At 36.6% G+C, this 21,229-nt stretch overlaps 1 protein-coding gene across 8 annotated transcripts in view; it reads right to left on the reverse strand.

Moving 5' to 3' along the window:
* Positions 1–233: 233 nt before the first annotated feature.
* LOC132095474 (zinc finger protein 385B) overlaps positions 234–21,229 on the reverse strand; it is a 147,468-nt gene continuing 126,472 nt past the window's right edge. For 7 of the 8 annotated variants that reach the window (XM_059500516.1, XM_059500517.1, XM_059500522.1 and 4 more), the window contains 6 exons: positions 9,530–9,625; positions 7,577–7,754; positions 4,064–4,381; positions 2,057–2,241; positions 1,756–1,857; positions 234–968 (listed from right to left, as the gene is read on the reverse strand). In XM_059500516.1, the coding sequence (XP_059356499.1) occupies positions 756–968; positions 1,756–1,857; positions 2,057–2,241; positions 4,064–4,381; positions 7,577–7,754; positions 9,530–9,625 (1,092 nt within the window). In that variant the 3' untranslated portion in view covers positions 234–755. The remainder of the gene's footprint in view (positions 969–1,755; positions 1,858–2,056; positions 2,242–4,063; positions 4,382–7,576; positions 7,755–9,529; positions 9,626–21,229) is intronic. The other variant, XM_059500518.1, reaches the window with a different exon arrangement.

Genomic DNA, 21,229 nt, shown 5'->3' on the forward strand with positions numbered 1-21,229 from the left:
CAGTTAATGTTCTCTCTTGATCTTGAAAAAGAGTGTACCAAATATCGTACCTAGTTCTCTTAGTGCCTCCTTCAGCTCTTAAAATACAACTAGTATTGCAACCTTTTAGGTAAACATGAAATACACTATGGAGAATATCAATATTTAATGATCTGTACATTATTGCATCATCAGAGAGCTGTGTCTCGTGACAAATAAGGATATCTCAGAAAGATGAATACAGCCCACGGGTTTGTTTTGTGATGAAAACAAGTTGAATCTGCTTCTATGCTGAAAAGAGGAACCCGAACACATGTGGAGAAGAGAAATGCTATGTTTCCTGTTAAAAGGGAAAGAGTGGGCGCCACTGAAGTACTGGTGATTGAGCTTATTGACTACACGATACAAGACAGCACACAGGCCAAAAACTGCATCACAGGCTCCCTGACAACATCAAGCCGTTGACTGAACATGGGAAGATTTGGGATGGTTTCTGACAGCGCCTCAAGACATGTGCTTGTCTGGAGTTGGTTGGTTGATTGAGTTGAAAAGGAAGACCATGATAATTCAAGTCTTTCAGGAAGCAATTCAACACTTTTTCTCGTTTATTTTTAGTGTTTCAAATGCAAAAGCCCTCACAAAGACGACATCCTTCCTGGGTTTTGTGACTGTGAGGACAGTTGAGGATAAAGTTTTAATAAATACACCACTGTTTTAAGCATACAGCCGTAGCGTGGCATAGTTGGAGAAACGTCCGCTCCGATGTGGCTGCTCCCTCAGTAAGGCGCAAACAAGATGGAGCCTGTGGTGGGTCGGATCGGTCCCGGAGCGGCACGGAGAAATGAGTGCGGAAGCGAGGCTGTCTGGAAGATGGAGGTGTTGGGGCGAGGGTGGAGGGAGATGGACGGGACTGTGGTGGGGCAGAAGGTCGTGGAGAGGAAAGCCGGTGAAATGGGCTTCACCAAGTCGTTCTGCAGGGCGAGTTTGGCCTGAAGTAAAGAGGAAAAACACTCAGGAACAGAGTCTATGTCAATAACCAAATTAAGGCTGCACAATTAATCGAAAGGAAATTGATTTTATGGCTTAGAGCGAATAATAAACCGCAAAAGCCTGAGATGTAATTAAATACAGAGACTGAGTGATTCTATTTTATAATATATCTTACAGATTTGTGAAAATAATAATAACATTAGTTAAATACTTTAAAAATAATAATGATTATTTTATTATTGTTGCTATAATTGATATTGGTGTTATAATTAACATTTGAAGACTTAATTTGTTTATTATTAATGTTATAATTATTACTTTTTTTCATATTTTAAGACTGCTGATAAAAACAACAACAATAAGAAGAATTGTTGTTGTCATGTGTAAAGTATTTAAATATTACAGATCTTTTCTAGTGCAAGTCTATGGATAGTTTGGATAGTTTCAAAAAGGATTTAAGTAATTCACACGAATGTGTCAAACAGAGAACAGGGAACACTTAGAAGAAGAAGAAAAAGAAATGAAATCCATTCCTATGTGACATTCTGAAACTCGTCTGAGATATTAACAGGAAGCAAGGTAGGTGGAGCTTAGCGAAGGGCCAACTGCTCTACAACCAGCAAGTTGTTTCCAACATATTTTGCATTTAACTTGAAAAATGACAAGCCAAAGAGGCATTTGTCAGCCTAGAAAGTGTGCAACAATCTCTTCACAGTACTGACACTTGAGATGCCAGAAACACTTGATGAAAGCGCTTGATTATAAAGAACATAAATAATGCATTACTGCCAGAGAGCCGGAGCTCCGCTGCTGCTTGTTGTAAGGGCTGTATTTGGGTTTGGTGGGTTTGCCTGCCACTCTGTCCTTGTGCCGCCTACTGGAGATATGCTGTGAAGAAAAACACATTTAAAAGCCTAAACTGCATAACAGGAAGAACAACTTGCAAATTTGGTACGATCAAGCCACAGAATCGCATTACTATTTATAGTGCTTTCATTATTCAGCGCTGTACGCGTTATGTTTGTTGTCAACTGCATAAATAATGCTCATGTTGAATGAATCATTGCATGCAAACCGAACTGAATACCTGCTTGAGCTGGATTTCTGAGTTGACGTGGACATCACAGATTTCACAATGAAACGTCTTGTTCTGTAAGCCTGAGCCTTTGTTCAGTTGTGTGGCCTGAACTTTGAGTTTGGACCCGGGTCTGGGGTACGCTTTAATGGGACCCGCTCCATTTCGTGCCTCCAGCATGGTTTTGTGCTTTGAACCTGATGAAACAGACAAAGTAGAATGTAGAATTCGTCTGGCTTCACAGAAACAAACCTGTTTATTCAATACAAACTAACACTGGATATTTGAATCATGTCAGTCGCTGACGTTCTTATTTTTACAGCTTTTACAAGGTTGTGGAATGGACTAGTAAACAGTGATTTTGTTGTGGGTATAATATCAATATTATGGTTTAATTGGCATGTTATTGGCCACTGTGTTTACTAAAGACTCATTAGACTAATTATGTTTTTTCTTTGCGAGTATGAGAATATTAAGAGATGCTGAGTCTCCAAATGACAGTTCAGATGCAACAAAGGCATTAGTGTTGCTACTGTAAATTTGATTCATTTCCATGAATCAGTTTAAAATTACACAACTGTTCAAAAGTTTGGGGGGCCTGGAAGATTTTGGGAAAAAGTCAAATAATGAGAAAGCTCTAAATTGCCTATCACAGTCATGCTGATGATACCCAGATTTACCTAGCCTTATCGCCAAATGACTACAGCCCAATTGACTCCCTCTGCCAATGCATTGTTGAAATTAATAGTTGGATGTGCCAGAACTTTCTTCAGTTAAACAAGGAAAAAACTGAAGTCATTACATTTGGAAACAAGATGAAGTTCTCAAGGTGAAATAATAAATCTTGACTCTAGGGGTCAAACAACTAAAAATCAAGTCAAGAATCTTGGTGTGATTCTGGAGACAGACCTTAGTTTCAGTAGTCATGTCAAAGCAGTAAATAAATCAGCATATCTTCTCAAAAACATTGCAAGAATTAGATGTTTTGTTTCCAGTAAAACTTTTTCATGCCTTTATCACAAGCAGAATGGACTATTGTAATGGGCTCCTCACCGGCCTTCCCAAGAAGACCATTAGACAGCTGCAGCTCATCCAGAACACTGCTGCCAGGATTCTGACTAGAACCAGAAAATCTGAGCATATCACACCAGTCCTCAGGTCCTTACACTGGCTTCCAGTTACATTTAGGATTGATTTTTAAAGTACTTTTACTCCTTTATAAATCACTCAATTGTTAAGGACCTAAATACATTGCAGATATGCTCACTGAATAAAACAGATCACTCAGATCATTAAGATCGAGTCAGTTAGAAATACCAAGGGTTCCCACAAAACAAGTGGAACCCGCTTTGAGCTATTATGCCGCCCGCAGCTGGAATCAGCTTCCAGAAGAGATCAGATGTGCTAAAACATTAGTCACATTTAAATCAAGACTCAAAACTGTTGACTTTGTTTAGCTGTGCATTTAATGAATGAGCACTGTGCTACATCCGAACTGATTGGCTTTTACATATGCAATATCAAGACATATAGTGAATGTTATCAAAAGCATGAAAAATATAATTAATATATTAATACTAGTCTGACTGCAGCCCCATACATCTGAACATATTCCCCCCAGTGTGTCTGGATAATGTTTCTAAGGCAATTTCATGCAGATGAAATATTTTAAAGCTGAGAAATGCATACCGACTACATAAATGTCCATGACTTTTTAATATTTGATTAGTTTCTATGACTTTTCCAGGCTTAGAAACTGCCTTTTTTAAATTCCACAATATCTCCAGGTTTCCCATGACCGTGTGAACCCAGTCTACATTTTCCAGTTCTTCATACATTATCAATGATGAGCCTCACATCGCTACGCTGGGTTTGATTTATGTCTTAACTGCAAGTACATTTCCACACTCCCAAGCCTTGGAGGGTCACTCACTGAAACATTTATGATAAAGAAGAACGCATAACGCAGCGAAAACCGTGGGAAAGACACTGCGATACAGAGGCAGATGTTCACCACACCTGTGTTGTGCGCCTCCAGCTGTGAGAGGGAGTTGACAGCCACTTTGCACAGCGAACAGTACAGGAGCTTCTTGGCTTTCTCCTCCTCGGACTCCACGCTGGGCTCTGACGGGGCCGTTGGCAGCGCTGCTGGTTTGGAGGTGTTTTTTAGGGCCGCTGCGAGTCCTGTCGGCTCAGTGGGTGGGCTGGCATGTGCGGGTGCTGTCTTGCAAGGGCTGGGCGCTAATGCCACTGCAGGCGCAGCGGGAGCACAAACAGGCAAAAAGGCTTGCGGGGAGGCAGGGACTTTGTGCGCAGCCAGCGGCTCTGTGCTTTTCTCTGGGAAGATGAGAGAGAGAGAGAAAGAAACAAGGAAAGAGCAAATCTGACAGTTAGTGGTGAAGGGCTCAGCATGTTGTATTGGTCACTGGCACATTTTTCAACCCTTTCCTGTCTATATATTTTTCCAGTATTGTGGGTTAGGGTTTGATATAAGGCCATTTGCTGCAAGGCAAGCGCTCTAGTTTCTATGACTAGGGTGAAGAAGCAAGAACAGTGTGTATGTCAAAGAAATTAAAGCTACACATTTAATTGAAAAGAAAATATTTTATGGCTTAATGCGATTAATAATTCAGAAAAGGCTGAGATGTAATGAAACATATATAGTCTATATGCACACTCTTCCTTGGTTTTATGGATCTTTAGGTTTTATGGGGGGATAAAAAACATATTAAAAATAGTCAATTATAAAGCAGAAACTCAAATGTGTTACACCAGTTCACCAAAATAAAAGCTTGAAGGATTAATTAGACTTAGTGAATGCATATAATAATAATAATAATTATTATTATTATTATTTCAACACTTTTTAACTATATATATATATTATAGTGCTGACAAATCCATTAATCGCATCCAAAACAAAAGTCTGCATTTACATGTGTGTTTTTTCTTTGTATATATAAATACACACACATATGTACATATTTAAGAAATATTTACAGCCGATTTGACAGCACTAATTTTTCAAACTTATTTTCACACATTTTTCAGCTCTATAGTCTATATGCACCGTGTACTTTTCAGATTTAATGGATTTTTTTAAGTTTCTGAATAATAAGCATATTAAAAAGTCAACAATAACTTGTTAAATGTTTTCCTTCATGTCACCAAAATAAAAGCTTGAGGGTTTAAAAGCATGTTACAATAATAATAATAATTATTATTCATTATTATTTTACTTTACAAATTGTTTTATTTATATATTTTAACTCCTTCCTGTCTATTTTTTATTTGTTTTACCTATTTGTGTGTTTGGGTTAGATATAAGGCCCTTTGCTGCAGGCAAGTGCTCCAGTTTATATGTCAGATGAGTTACACTGGGTCAGGCTCCTACTCGGGTCCTGCATGCTGTAATGTGATAGGACGTGACCCCTGGATCGCCCACCATCCTTACGCCCTTGTCATAGCGCTAAATGCCGCGTGAGGCCCTACAAGCACTTGATGCTGGATGCCTGTACTCTTCACCCACTCTCTAACAGCCCTCTGAGGGAATACTCTGCTGCTTTATATGAATGTCACTCTCTGCTCGTGCTTTTTCTCTCTCCCGGAGGACTCAAAGGAGCCAAAACTGTCTAATGTTCCCCTGTACAGTGACATTGCACCCACTGACACCAACCTGAACCTCTAGACTGGAACTGCTGCTCTTTTGCAATTTTTTCTCTCTCTCCAAATTTAAGTTTATATTTCAAATCTTCCAAAGCGTGGTAGGTAGATGTAGAGACATATGGCTCTTTGTTCCTGTTCTCAATATTTTTGCAGTGAGTCATAAAGAACTTATTTTAGCTGTATAAGAAAATAGATCAGAGATAAAGTACAACTATTTTGAAAACTTTTCAAAACTGAAAGAAATACAGGCTCTGTTTCAAAACCTAGTAAGTTTTCTCAATGCCTACATAGGCCACTGCTTTCTTAGCCAACTCACACATACAATATATTAGGTAAAACAGTCCATTTTTAATTAGATTAAAAATTCATTAATATTTTTTGGTAATTTAGGTTTAGCAATATTCTGTAATAAACATCTGTAATTAATTTCTGTAATTACATTTATAATTATACTGTTGACCCATCCCTTACAGCTTAACCCACCCTTAAACCTACCCATACCACCAAATCTGTCCCTGTCCCTTAACCTGACCAATGTCTTCACTGCCACTTTTGATCAATTCAAATTGGTAGCATATAATTCTGATTTAGAATTTAGCTAACAAAAGCATTGGAACAAGAATGTGCCAGTAATGCCCTAAAATACAGCCTATAAAGGAAGCTCCCTAGGTTTTGGAACAGAGCCAAAGTGATAAAAATTGGCACTTGTTGTTTCGACGAAGATCAAGCAGTGACCGCTTTGTTGAAATGACCTTGCTCTTACCTTTCTGAGAAAATCAGTGAGTGCGAAACATTTCTTGGATCTTAAAAAACCCAAAGCAATTACCATGCGCACATAATCCAACACACCAAGTTCTGAAACATCACATAAAGCGGGCTCTTATGTAAAGCACTGGAGCTAGCAATTGTAATGATTTAGTGCTTGAAGTTTTCCCATGTAAACTAAATCTGACTGCATTGTGCGTTGCCAGGGTTCGTGGAGAGATGGCAACAGCAGCCCCCTTCCTGAGGCTCGGGCCGCACTAAAACGACGGTGTGACAGTGAAGACCCATAAGCCATCTGTGAATCAGGCTGACATTCATTCGGCCTGAATTGCACAAATACACTGCATATCAATGAGGACCACCACTGCCTAATAAATGAGGCGCACCCAAATCTGTCTCCAGCTAAAGAACGAGCGAATTCGGAAAATATGCACTGGCTCGGATTCGCACCCCGTAGGGCATGTGTCTTGGTACATCCCAGTCTTGATTCTTAATCAGACACAAGGGCCTGAAATTGAGTGGGTCACAGCGTGAAGCAAAGATCAGATGATTATGTTCTTTGAAATGGAACACAAATCTAATTCAGTCAAATCAAAGGCCAGGGAGAAAAAAAGAAAGAAAGAAAATAGCAACATCCCAGCACGCTTCTTACCGCCTGTTCCAATTCTGTATGCGTTTTCCATGATTAAACATTTAAAAGCAACACAAAATCAGACAAAAAGATCATGTGCTGGAAACTCAATATGCAGGTCATGATGAAACAAGCAAACAGAGCTGTGGGAAAAGTGATCTTTTGTTAGCATGATGAAGCATATGACTGATTTACAGCCGCAGCAGGGCTGTACCTTACCTCGGCATATGAGCAACGAGCAAGTTTTTTAGCTTGACAGATGCCCCCGGTCATCCTAAATGGGCTTTTACAAGGAAAAATACGACTACACTCAGTACACACAAACACAAGCACATAGATGAAGTGAAAACAGGGGTCAGGGTTAGAGCGGCGGGAAGAAAAGCAAGGGAGTAAACAAACACTGAGAGGGTAGGAATAGAAAAAGAAGATGGGACAGGTGATGTGGAGCAAGAACAAAAGGAGCTATTAACCTGGTTGGTCAGAGCAGCTGGCAGTGACTGCAGTGCAGGAGGAAGTGGTGGTGGTGGTGGTGATTGTCTTAGCGCCGCTGTCCTGGGCGGCTGCACTTTTCTGCTTATTTTTCGTGGACTCCTGTGCTTTGAGCTTCTTGGCATGTTTACTGCCTTTGTAGTGCGCCTCGGCTTGGCTCTACAAAGGAGAACAAATGAACCATCCAATCAGGCTCATTTTTCACACTAGCATCTACCATCAGGGACTTCAATCACCCACACACAAACACACATCTCAAACGTGCTTTCAATAGCAGGCACTGTTCCAATCAAGGTAACTGGAATTTTAAGACACTAAGAAATAGAGCTGGACACTGTCTGATTGGAGGGAATTGATTGTCAGTGGAGAAAACTAAATGGGCATCGATAGCCGGCACTCATTGAGGCCATTAATGGAGAGTTTACTCATATCTTCAGTTCAACTTCCAAGTGAAGATTTAAAGGAAAATGACTACTTCACACTTAAACAGAGCGAGATGGAGCGGGAGAGAGAAAGTGCTTATGAGGGATTAGGATCCTTTGAATATCTGACTGCTAAGAATTAGGAGCTCAATTTCTCATTTTTATGACATCAAAAGTGACAAAATCCCCAAAGACCTGCAGATGGATTTTCTCTCCAAATGCTGATACTCCGTCACGTTCACTAACTGCAAGTTTAAGGGATTTCTGACAGTGCCGGGAAAAGCCAGACAGCACTGCTCATAGATATTTTAACTGCAGATTATTCAAAGTTTGGGGTATTTCAGGTGTTTAAATAGCAATTACAGTAACGTCACTGCTTTGTATGAATTACTGTCCTTCAGTAATGAGATACAAACATTTAAAGCAATAAGATTTTCATTATAAATCACAGAAGAAAGTTCTCCGGTAAGAGCCGTTCACATTGACAGAGACTGTTAGGAACAGAACAACAATGAATGTGAAACATAAAATAAAGAAATTGTATTTATAAATAATTATTTAATTATATATACTGTATGTTAATGTTTCAAATAAATACATTAAATGTTTATTGTAAATATGTTTCTATATAACAATAAAATATACATTAAAATATTCTGAAATACATACTATTTTCATAACTAGGGTTTTTAAATAAGCAAATGAAATGTATTTATCTATTTACTGGTGCTCACAGTCAGTTCAATCGCTGTAAATCTGAACACACCATTACTGAACCGGTTTTTGGGGGACATGGATTTAATAATTCATTGATTTCAGAACAGTATTGGATGTGCCTCTATTGAAAGAAAGATATTAACTTCACTAGTTAATACATATATACATTTGATCAAAACAAACAGACAGACAAAAGTATACCTATAACAAAGCATGCGGCTAACAGCATGTTGCAAAAGTGCTGTGATTAAAGAGGGGTCAAAGTTCTTTTCTATTCAGTTCACTTGTGATCTTGTGAATGTGTGTTGAACCATCTGAGCCAGAGCTGGAAAAACATTAAATATGATAAGATAGAAGAAAGAGAGAGACAGTCCAAGCGAAAATGAGGTGCGTAATGTCTGTCGAACCAACTGCACAGATTGGTTGTTCAAGTGACAGACATGGGAATCATAATGACACATGGGACGCTGCTGCAGACAGTGACAGGAGAGAATGATTTGACGACTCGGGGCGTTTTGTCTTCTCTGCACTGTGCAAATGTAAGCATCTCCTGTGACCAGGCGTAAATGCACTTGACATTTATAAATTGACTTTCTCTCAAGCTAACTGTGTATGCGTCCATTTTAATATTTACAAAAACACCCACACTCTGACTGTAATTTCAGTCTTCAAAACATGAAGTGTCTTCCAGTGTAGTTCTAGCAATCATGGGGCCTCATTCATGGAACACGAGCAGCACAAATTTCTCTGTAAATTGTTTTAAACTAAGAATGGATGAATGAATTGTTTTCAAACCTGTTTATGTTTCGCGAACATTAAAGGGAAAGTTCCACCAGAAAAAAATTCTGTCATCATTTGCTCACCCTCATGTCGCTCCAAACATCTATCCTTCTGTAAAACACAAAAGATGATATTCTGAAGAATTTTGGGGTCCAAACAACATTGGAAATAAAACACAGGCATTTTTCAAAATATTTTCTTTTGTGTTCCACTGATTAAAAAGTCACAAATAAATGTAAAATTCCAGTTGTTAAATGTTTGGAACTGACACTTGGAAATCAGCTCCACTGATTTAAAAAAATGTTGATAAAAAAAAGAAAAAAGAAAATATAACCTATATATATATATATATATATATATATATATATATATATATAAAATAAAAATAAACAAATAAACAAATAAAAATTCAAACAGACTTTCCATTCAAAAGTTTGGGGTTGGTTTGTTTGTTATTTTTAATAATTACATTTTTGAAGGAAGTCTCCTAGTCTCTTATTTTTTCTGTTTATATGTATTAAAGTGTAATTTATTCCTGTGATGGCTTGGCTGATTTTGGCTTTCAAGAATCATTTCTTATTATACATTTCTTATTATAATGTTGAATCTAGTTGTTCTGCTTAATATTTATGTGGAAACCACAATATATTTAGAAATACAAATATAAATGATTTGTAACATTATAAATGTGTTTACGGTCACTTTTGATATATTTAATGTATCTTTGTCAAATATAAGTGGTATTATTATTTATTTTTAAAAAGTATCATTTAAAAGTCACTTTATCTTTTTTATCTTACTAAACCCAAACGTTTGCATGGCAGTGTACAGAGATGATCACAATTAATCAAAATTGTATTCAAGAAGGTTTTGCCAGACAATTTTACAATTCTAGTTTTGCATGAACTCTACCAATTCTGCAATTTAGTTTAACAAACTTCTTACACCGAAATTCATTCTGTTCGTGTTTAATGAACAAGGCCCATTGAGCGTACAGTATATGAAATCTTCAGTGAATAGTCAGCCACATACACTCTTTATTAATAGCTATGTCGCAAAATGTCTTTGCAACAAGAGCATGACACGAACGAGCAAACAAAAAAGGCTTGCATATGCAATAAGCATCAGTAAGCCTTTCTGCTGATATTTGCAAATAGGAGCTGCCAGCAATATCAGTGCATTACCCTACAGCTGTCTGTGTATCCTCCCGTTCAGCGCTCATGTATTGTACAAGAAACCTGTCAAAGACATACACACCTACACATTGTAACAGCTTGTTGTATGAAAGTACACAGTTGATCTTGTATCTTGTAGAGAGCCTATTTTCTCATGCATACATGCTTTGTCTTTGTGGTTTTCAGAGGCTGGCTGATGCAATAAACAGACTGGCCTCAGATGGGGCATCACTGTCAGAAATGTATTTGCTTTTTCTATTTCTCATAGGGTTTTTTTGTGTTATGCTCTGATCCCACTTCAATATGTCACATAAAACTGTCTCGTATACTTTTTCTCTATGTTAAAATACAGGACAGACTAGTGTGTAGAAAAGCCTATAAGAAAGCAATCTGAAGCTTTATTTGTAGTAGGACTACCTGTTTTTCCAAACAACTGCAGATGGGTGTATAGTCCGGAAAACCTGTTTGGAAACAGTCATATCTGAAATGGCTTGCTGCTGCTACTGGTCAACTTTTAAATATATATGTGCTTGTAGTTGGGCATACAACAAATGTGGTCTGGCACTGGCAATTTCAAATGATTCAGCCAATTATGCAATACAAGCATTATTAGTACCAACTGCTGTTGTTTTTCTGAGGCAACAGGTCCCTGCCACAAAACCTCTGCTCACAAAATCCCTCAATGCATGAAGTCATACAGTAATTATGACATACTCTTTCCCTTCACTTCAGCCGTCAAAATTATTTTAAGCACAATAACAAACTTAATTTGATGAAAAAAAAAAACTTGCCAAAAGTCTGATTATTAGCCAATTTCCATTCTTCAGTGCTTTATCTCAGAGTGCAGATAGTGTAAAAGTGCTTTTGTCTAGCTTATAATATTAATTTTCATTAAAAAAACAAAAAAACAACAACAACTTGCAGCACAATACATCAGAAGACTTTTAGCAGAACATGCCTTGATCTGAATCCCCACTGTTAATCCATCTTTCAAATAACTACTTTTAAAAAGACACAAGAATTAGCTTTGTTTTCTAACTAGAGACGGGAACTGCAAGTACTTGAATGATGATTTCTGATTTCAATTCCTTAACGATTCCATTATTGAGTCTTTTAGGCATTTTAAAAACACAGAAGAAAATTGTCAAAGCAACGCAAATACATTTACATATAATGTTTGCAAATTATATAGAAATATATATAATTATATAGAAAATGTCTAAAGGAAAACCCAGACATTTGAAGCATTTTATTCTAGTACCAGTATTATTGTAACAATCTTACAAAAAGTTCACAAGAATTTCTGCAGATCTCAATGCAGTGACACATTTCTATTTCCAGCTTTTTTCGGATCTCCTCACATGTAAGCTCTGCACACACCTGGTATTGAGAGCCGTCTCTGTGATCCAATCACGAGCAGTCATCCAAGAATATCGCTGTGTACAACTGTTAGAATGGTTTTAAATTGAGGTTTGAAGGTGGAAAAACCCTATAATCTGGCAGGCATTCTGAGGGCCTAGACATAACATAATACAACTAATGCTGGACGTGATTAATCACATCCAAAAATAAAAGTTGTTGTTTATATTCTATATTGTGCAGATTATTACATTATTACAAAATAATTTAAAATGTTTTTTGTTTCTGTGATGGCAAAGCTACATTTTTCTTCAGTGTCACATGATCCTTCAGAAATCATTTATATAGTACAAATATGGGACACAAATAAATATACAGATTACAGTGTAAAGAAAGAGTCAATTTGGCAGTGTCCACCATCTTAATACCAGGTGTAAACATGAAAAAATTTAAGCACTTCCACTAGGATCTCCTTATGCTGCTGGGTAACATTAGTCAAGCAACGAAACAACTGTTTAACAGAGACACGTGTTGCGAGTGTGTGTTGTCTGCAATGACTCAGCATGTATAAGAGACCATAAAGCTTTAATGAGATGTGCTGGTTATCTGCCACATTGACATGTTCTCACATAAGGGCTTAAGGTCTCTGTCTGGAGGGAAGCCACCACTTCACCTAATGTCACATCACAGCAGGACACACACCTTTAGACCAGGTAACTTCAAATGAAATGGCCGGGGCTTCTCTGTTTCGCTGAGTACAAATAGAGATAAAACAGCTCATTTACAGGAGATAAGGGAAACCTAAGAGCATACGCCAGGCATAAAGCAGTCTTCAAAAGAACACACAACCTTCAAAACACACACCTTGCAAAGGTGAAAAAAAAACTCACACAATGTAATGTAACTGAAAAATAGACAACGCTGTGGGGAAACAAAAGGTTTCAGTATAAACAGTTTCTGTGAATTTGTAAAAGGCAAAAGAGTGAAAAGCTGAATATTCAGCATAAATTTTCCCACATTAGCAGTTTATTCAGGCCACATCTGCAAGAATTTATTTTAACAGCTAAATATAGGGCCAGGATTTCAGAGTTAAATATTAAATAAAAACACCATATCAAACCAAAAACAATTTATAGAACTGTCAGCTGCCTGCAGGCCCTGCCTGAAGTGTAATTATGGCATTACAAAAAGTTGCATTCTAGAGATAATGGGAGCATGTTTAGTTTGTGGAAAGCATATAAAATAAAATGCTGAACACATTAATGGTAAGGTCATTTATATGAGGCATTTCAGAGGCTGGAGTTGAACAATAAACTCGCACGGGGTCAGTAAATTGCGTGGTGGGTTTGAACAGTTAAAGGCTGTAATTATACGCATGGCAAAGTTTTAAAACATAATGGACAAAAATGGCATTTAAGGTTTGGCTTTTACACACATTGATCTGAGCCATTAATTAGTGCTAATCTATAGTGACTTGGGAAACATGTAATGTGTGCGAGTGTGTCCATTTATACACATTAGCCCAACAGCAGTGGTGATGCTCACCAGCAAGTTACATTCGTGATGACTGATGACGAGGAGTTAAAATACTTTGTGACAGCAGCTACATGACCATTTATAAGTCTCTCATGCTCACCAAGGATACAGTATAAACAGCTAAATTGTGAAGTTTTATTACAATTTCAAATATCAGTTTTTTTATTTTAACATATTTTAACATGTCATTTATTCCTGTGATGCAAAGCTGAATTTTCAGCATCCATTACTCCAGTCTTCATTGTCACATGACCCTTCAGAAAACCCTTTCTTATTATAATTAATATTGAAAAAAGATGTGCAGCTAAATATGATGCAATGATTTTACATTTAAATTTGATTTCAAAATTAATTATTTGCACCAAACATCCAGCAACCACCTACAGAACATTCTAGCCACTGATTAGAACACTGATTTGCACAAGCATGCACTATGCAGATTTTATAAAAAAAGTTATTTGATTACATAGATTACATGCAATCAAATTATATTACATAAGTATATTACATAAGTGATTAACAGAAATAATAGAAATAGCAGATTTTTTTTTTAAATAATACTATAGCAACACTAAAGCAAAATACTAATATGCTATAAATGATGTAAAGTACTACATAAATAGGTTTTATATACAACACATACCAGACAATGTTATTAAAGTCCAAACGAATCTGAACATCATTGTTATTTTACACCACTATGGGAATATTTCACATAACAAACAGGGAGAAATATCAAACACTGTTTATTTGATCTTTTTATGGTGTATTTTCACCGAAAATGCCCATTAGACACTTCACAGTGACACACTTGGACTCATTATGGAAACAAAAGCACTGAGTGGAACTACCGCTTCCCTCAAAACTTCATTAGAGCTTGGCCGAGGATGTGCTCAACCTTTGGTTACACAATGTTTTTCCCCTCTGGCAACAGGATTGGATGACACAGTGAGTCTGAAGCGTGCACTAAATATGGGATTAAATTACATCGCAGGATTGTGGCAAAATGAAGATGCATTTGAGCTTTAATAAAACCATGAATAAAGTTTGTAGCTGCCGAGGGCGATGGCTAATCTTCATGAGAAACCTGTGAGACGAATACGAGCCATTTTGCCTGTGAATAACGTGTGCGAATCTCTCTTCTCCTGGAACATAAAATGGTAAGGGCACAGCTCTCGACAAACACGGCATCTTCAGGCCTGCGGAGAACGAAGGTAAACACAGGACGTGGGCTGATTCATTCTGACACGCCAACCAGAGCATCACTTCCACTTAAGCAAGATGTGCTTTGGACTGGGCCTGCAGATGAGCATCTCCAGGGAGCACTGAGAGCAGTAGAGACAGCTCTATCGGTGAAGATCACGACGTGGCAACACATGCACCCAGAATTAGCATCAAAGAGCTCGGCGGTCTGGGGAACATCCGTTGACACTTCTGTTCACCCCACGCTAGCTCAGATACGCCACTTAATCTTTAAAGCATTGTTCAAATGGGAGATTGCAGGAGGAAACTGTTTTAAATTATCCCAAGAAAGGCAGTCATTTCACTTTCCGCTTTATTGTGCTTGTTTGGAGTGAGAGAGAGCAGGAGAGAGAGAGGGGGGAAGACGATAACAGGAAGCTGAGATCTCTAGTTAATCTCTAGCAGTCACTTCAATTCAGAAGCACGTTGGCTGTGTTGGAAAACGGTTTCAAACTCGATAGCAATCAAACAATTATGCACCGCAGGAGGGAACAACAGGCCGGCTGGGACACCCAGCAGCCGCCCCACTGAGACAACAGGACCACGTCTGCCTTTGCTCAGAAGTCCAAAGGGGTTCCCTGGGTTCCTGTGCTGCATTCCTGCCTGTTTGTCATGATAAAGATGAAAAAGACCTGGAGGAGACAAAACATATGCACAATGGTGCTCTTGCATCTGTTTTCCACTCGGAGAGAAACCTTTTCTCAATTACCGTTCGCAGTGGGAGCCCTCTGTCAGCCAGGGCTTATTACCACCCTGTGCCATTCATCTTAAATTAAATGGCTTAATCAATGCCAAGACAGAGTGGAACAACATGGCAGTACAGTAAGTAATTACCCCTCTCCCATAAAGAACAACACAACACAAGAGAACTGTGTGCAGAACCCCACAACTGTATGCACACTCGTAAACACAACGGTACTCTTTAATGCAACCGCTGGGATTTTACTGCTCTACCAGTGAGTAAACAATGCCACATTTTATTTGGGACATTATGCATGAAAATCTATTATAGATTACAAAAAGTTAAGAAAATCATAAACAGCAGCTGAGTGACAAACCAATAAACTAATTTTAGTTGCACTATATACTGTATATAAGTACACACATACATACATGTATACATACATACATACATACAGTGGTGGCTGAAATAATTAGAACACTAGTATTTTCACCAGCTAAAAAAAATTATATTAAGTCAGGTATTTCTATTTTTGTTTTAGTGTGTCTGTAGGAAATATCAGTTTACAATCTCAAACATTCATTTTGCCATTAATTGTAATATTGAGATTTTTGTTTGCATAAAAGGAGTCTGACAACAGCAAGTGCTCCACACAGAGATGTGATTTCATCATCATCAGTCTGTCTGAAATAACATGAAGAAACAGAACAAACTGAGACAGACTCAATCCAGAAGAACTGTGGCAACGTCTTCAAGAATCCTACCTGCAAAACTACAGTTCTGTTAAAAGTTTTAGGCACTTGTGTAAAAATGCTGTAAAATGAAGATGCTGCTAAAAAGAACGTCATAAATAGATTTTCTTTATTAGTTAAAAGGTTAGTTCACCCAAAAATGAAAATGATGTCTTTAATGACTCAACCTCATGTCATTCCAAACCTGTGAGACCTCCGTTCATCTTCGGAACGCAGTTTAAGATATTTTAGATTTAGTCCAAGAGCTTTCTGTCCCTCCATTGAAAATCTATGTACGGTATACTGTCCATGTCCAGAAAGGTAAGAAAAACATCATCAAAGTAGTCCATGTGACATCAGAAGGTCAGTTAGAATTTGTTGAAGAATCTGAAATACATTTTGGTCCAAAAATAACAAACTATGACTTTATTCAGCATCATCTTCTCTTCAGGGTCTGCTGTGACTGGAACACTGTCTGTTGTTCACAACACTGCGGTGACGCTGCTGATGTATGACGCTGCTGACATGTTTTCTTTGTTATTGGGCGCACCAGAAAACACGCTAGCAGCGTCATATGTCAACTATCACAGCAGTCGCACTTACAACAGACCCGGAAGAGAACTGTGTTCCGAAGATGAACGGAGGTCTTACGGGTTTGGAATGACATGAGGGTGAGTCATTAAAGACATAATTTTCATTTTTGGGTGAACTAACCCTTTAACTGGCAAAATGAATGTTTGGAAATGTAAACTGATATTTCCCATAGGCACACTTAAGCAGAAGATAGAAATAACTTAAAATCACATGAAACCATCTTTTTAGCTGGACAAAATACTAGACTTCTAATAAACTTGGCCACCTATGCACACATATATATATATATATACACACACACACACACACAGACACACACACGCATATACAAATACACACTGACAATACTCTCTCTTTCAACCAATTTAAATAAATAAAGTGGTTTAAGAGTGAATTGTGAGTCATTTTGATGATACATCCAAAATAATATCTTCAAAAGAGTCCTTCATTGAAAAAAATTATTCACGAAACCGATAACAATGTTTCAATGTACACGATTAAAGATGTATTGCCATCTTTTGATGTCGTCTTTCACCTTCATATTCAATTTAAACTGCAAGCTCACAACCAGGGTTTTGAAAAATTCAGAATGAAGAGAATTCACTTGCTTTTTAAATTTATGAGTTAAACTGAAAATATCACAACCCACAGGAAGTGAAACTGGAATAACATTCAACAAATCTTCAAGGCTCTATTGTTTTCAAATCATTAAAACAAGGCTTTTTTAAGCAATCATTCGAGTTTAGTGAATTGCTGTGAATTTCAATTGATCAATTCATTTCCTTGAATTCAAATTTGAATTGGATTCTATTTCAGAACTGACTTAGAATTTAAAAGGCACTCTCAATTCAATTCCAAATGGTACACAATCCTGTTCACAAATGAATTGCCCATTTATTTTGTATTTTGCCAAGGTTTTTTTTTTCTCTTTTTTTTCTTTCTATTGGGCATGATTCATGAGCCAGCAGTCAAGCACATTTAATACAACCAAACATTGTAGAAATAATTTAGAACCATTCCAATTTTTTTCCTTTACTAAAAATTAAATGGTTCTGAATAAGAAATGATCTTTGATTCCCAATTGTATATAAAAACATACACTATGTAGAAAGCCTAAAGGCCCTTTTTACCGCCGCCGCGGTGTCTGTAAAGTGCATTTGCAGCTTTTGACCGCTGAGTGGCGCTTTAACCACAAGTTATCAAACAAGCGCATCACAGCACATTTTCGCAAATAGACGTCAGTTTTGCCTCGCTGATGTGTTACATTTGACGGCTTCAGTCACTGAAAATGAAAGAAAAAGACTATAGTTAAAATATTTAATATATTTAATATGTAATATTCACAGATGAAAGTTTGGTACTTATGAAGTTATGTGTATTTGTTAGAACAAATTCAAGCAAGATATGTCAAGCCTGTGCCTGAGTCTGTGCTTATATTTTCTCTAAGCTACATGGTATTATTTTATTTTTGATATTAGATATTAGACATATTTTAAAATATTAGACATATTTTAGATTTGATACATTTAAAAGGTGTGCAGTATTATTTATATTATATGAATTATGTGTTATATTATTCAAAAGAAATTGTGGTTTACTTTGCATCGGAGCATTAAAAGTCGTAGCCTATTTTAAGGGGGTAGGCTACATGGATTAATATGCAATGTCAATATTTTCATATATTATGCCTATATTTTAATTTATATTTTAAAATTCCTTTAATAAAACATCATGCATTGCTATTCGTTACCTGTCCTTTATTTTGACAGATAACTTCTTGGGGAAAAAAACATTTGTCTGTAAACTGATTAAGAAATTGTTGCATGTTTAAACGTGAAGCAATGTATAATTTCATTCACATTAATTATGCCTAATTAGCCTAAAACAAGAAACGAATAAATTAAACCTGCACGATTTAGCTAAATCTTGACGGATTAATAAACCATCCTCACGATTAAACTCAAGTTCTCTTATTATAATCAACAAAATACACACAAAGTATTTAAAAAAATAATTTAATATGGACAGTCATGGAATTTGTCAAAGTTAGCATAAATTCAAATCTCCATATGGACCAGTATCTGTAAATGTTAAGCCGCAAAAGTTGTTTGAAATATGAATCCGTGTTCATTTTCGAACAAGCAGAAGACATACCATTTTCTCCGGTAGCGGGCGGAGCTAATGCGCAAATGGCAATTTCATTTGCTGGCGCTGATCTCTTACCGTCCCTGTTTTGATTTCAGCAAATCAGTTTGACCGAACGCAGACAACGTGATTAATATTCATGAACCCAGCAGCTCATCAATTCATAGTGCATTGTATATACATTAGTATGATAGTAGAATTAGTAGTAGTATTATCTTTTAATAATAATTAATATGATCTATTACTATTTTTTTACAGAAACCCTCAATGACCAAAAATATCTTAAGCATCACCACCAGTCTTAAGTTCAGTTAAAATGACAAATATGCATTCATTAGGCCTAAAAGTTCATTTTTACATAAAGGCATTGTGGTAGAAATATTACTATTATTTAGTAAAATGTATGTGATACTGCTACTACTGTTGAAAAAAATTATAGAACTTTATTTTTTAAAGAAATAAATCACAATATTTCTTCCATGTTTTAATTTTAATAGCAAATCCCCTTTATTTACCAAAAATGAAATGTTTAAATTTCATAAATGAAAAGACAAATTACATTTGGGTGAAACTTGTTTACTGTTTTTCATAATTATATAACCTGTAGAAAAACTTTAAACACAATTGTAAATAAGTATAAAGAATGGCATTGGTTTTATTTTTAGTTCTAAACATTTTTTTAATTAGCATATTTTTGTGTTTTGCTTTGGTACCGAAATTGGTACCGAGAACCGTGGATTTTCACTGGTATCGGTACCGAATACTGAAATTTTGGTACCGTGACAACTCTAATTTGAAACAAACCGATGTTAAAAAAAATTTCAAGTTAATAGATAAAATCGATTTATCACCCAGCCCTACTTGCTTTCATATTATTTAATGAAAAAAATTGCAGCTGCATTTAAATGCAGGTATTTAAAATATGTGCAAGATTTGCACAGCACGTGTGATAGATGTGCAGCTTTTATTCTTATTTATTTTATCTTCATTACAAATCTTGTTTGGTTTTATTTTGGTTAATTGCATGTAAAAAATAATTTTCGTTGTAATGCAAAATGTGAATTAATATTCATATGCAAGTATTTGTGCAAAATTATTAATTCGCTTTACTGACAGGGCGCATTAATATTCAACATTCAACAATCTGTGAATGTTGCATTTCTCTGTCGGAGAGAGCCAGCACTGTGAATTTCATCTTGCAGCAGACAAGAAAACATTTGTTTATTAATAAATAATTAAAATGTCAAATTTTTCACAATTATTAGGCTACTTCTGCATTTGCTTTGTGGCAAACTTAATGCATGTGCTTGAGCGCGGAATATATTAAGATTTGATTATGTAAATTTTATATAAACCTCTGATTAGTTGAATATAACAAATGAACGACTAGAACTAGAAAAATCTTACATGGGGACAGACCATTTTTTAGTCTATAACCAAAACAACAGTCCTATATAAACCGGTTCAGCAACTTTGAAAGCCTCATAAGACACTGTCCATATGAAAGAGCAATTCACACCTTTATCTCGACCCCCACAAGCCACACATAACTAACCCCAAAAACCCAACCCCCTCCAGCTGAACAGAATTCGGTCTGTGTTTTGGCTCTGAGGAACGGTGTGTTACTGGGCTGAAACATGCCTGCACTCAGCAGCACTACTCTTTGTATTCATTATATTCTAGCAGCCCATATTATTATTTTCCCAAGACCATAATTATAATAACAAATCAATTAATAATTAATCATTATTTTACGAAAATCATTTTTATTTGTAATCGTGGATGTTTGCGGAAGGCTTTAAGACCAAGCGGAATCCTCTGTTCCCGCCTCACAGTGCCAGGACTCCTGCTCAGTGATGCAGCTTCACTGTCTGCGGTTTGACTTTACTGAATCAGATTGAGGCAAATACAACTTATTGATCATGAGCCCAACATTTAGCAAGCAGGAAAACATTCATTCTACCTGAAGGAAGACGTATTTCATTGATCTAATGCTGTTAAATAGAGAGAGAGTGAGAGAGAGAGAGGGAGAGAACCAGTCTAGGGCTATTCTTAAACTTAGAGCTTATTATATTGAAGTACAAATCCAAACACCAGAAACGTTATGCATTTTATGAATAATGAAATGTTATGAAAAGTATGCATTTTATTTATTCACATGCAGTATGGTTGTTGGTATTTAGCAGTTAAAACCTATTTTTAAACTTGAATTTAAATACTATTAAACTAACTTTAAAATATCAAGGAGTTT

Source organism: Carassius carassius, chromosome 19 (assembly GCF_963082965.1).
Source record: "Carassius carassius chromosome 19, fCarCar2.1, whole genome shotgun sequence".
Lineage (NCBI taxonomy): Eukaryota > Metazoa > Chordata > Actinopteri > Cypriniformes > Cyprinidae > Carassius > Carassius carassius.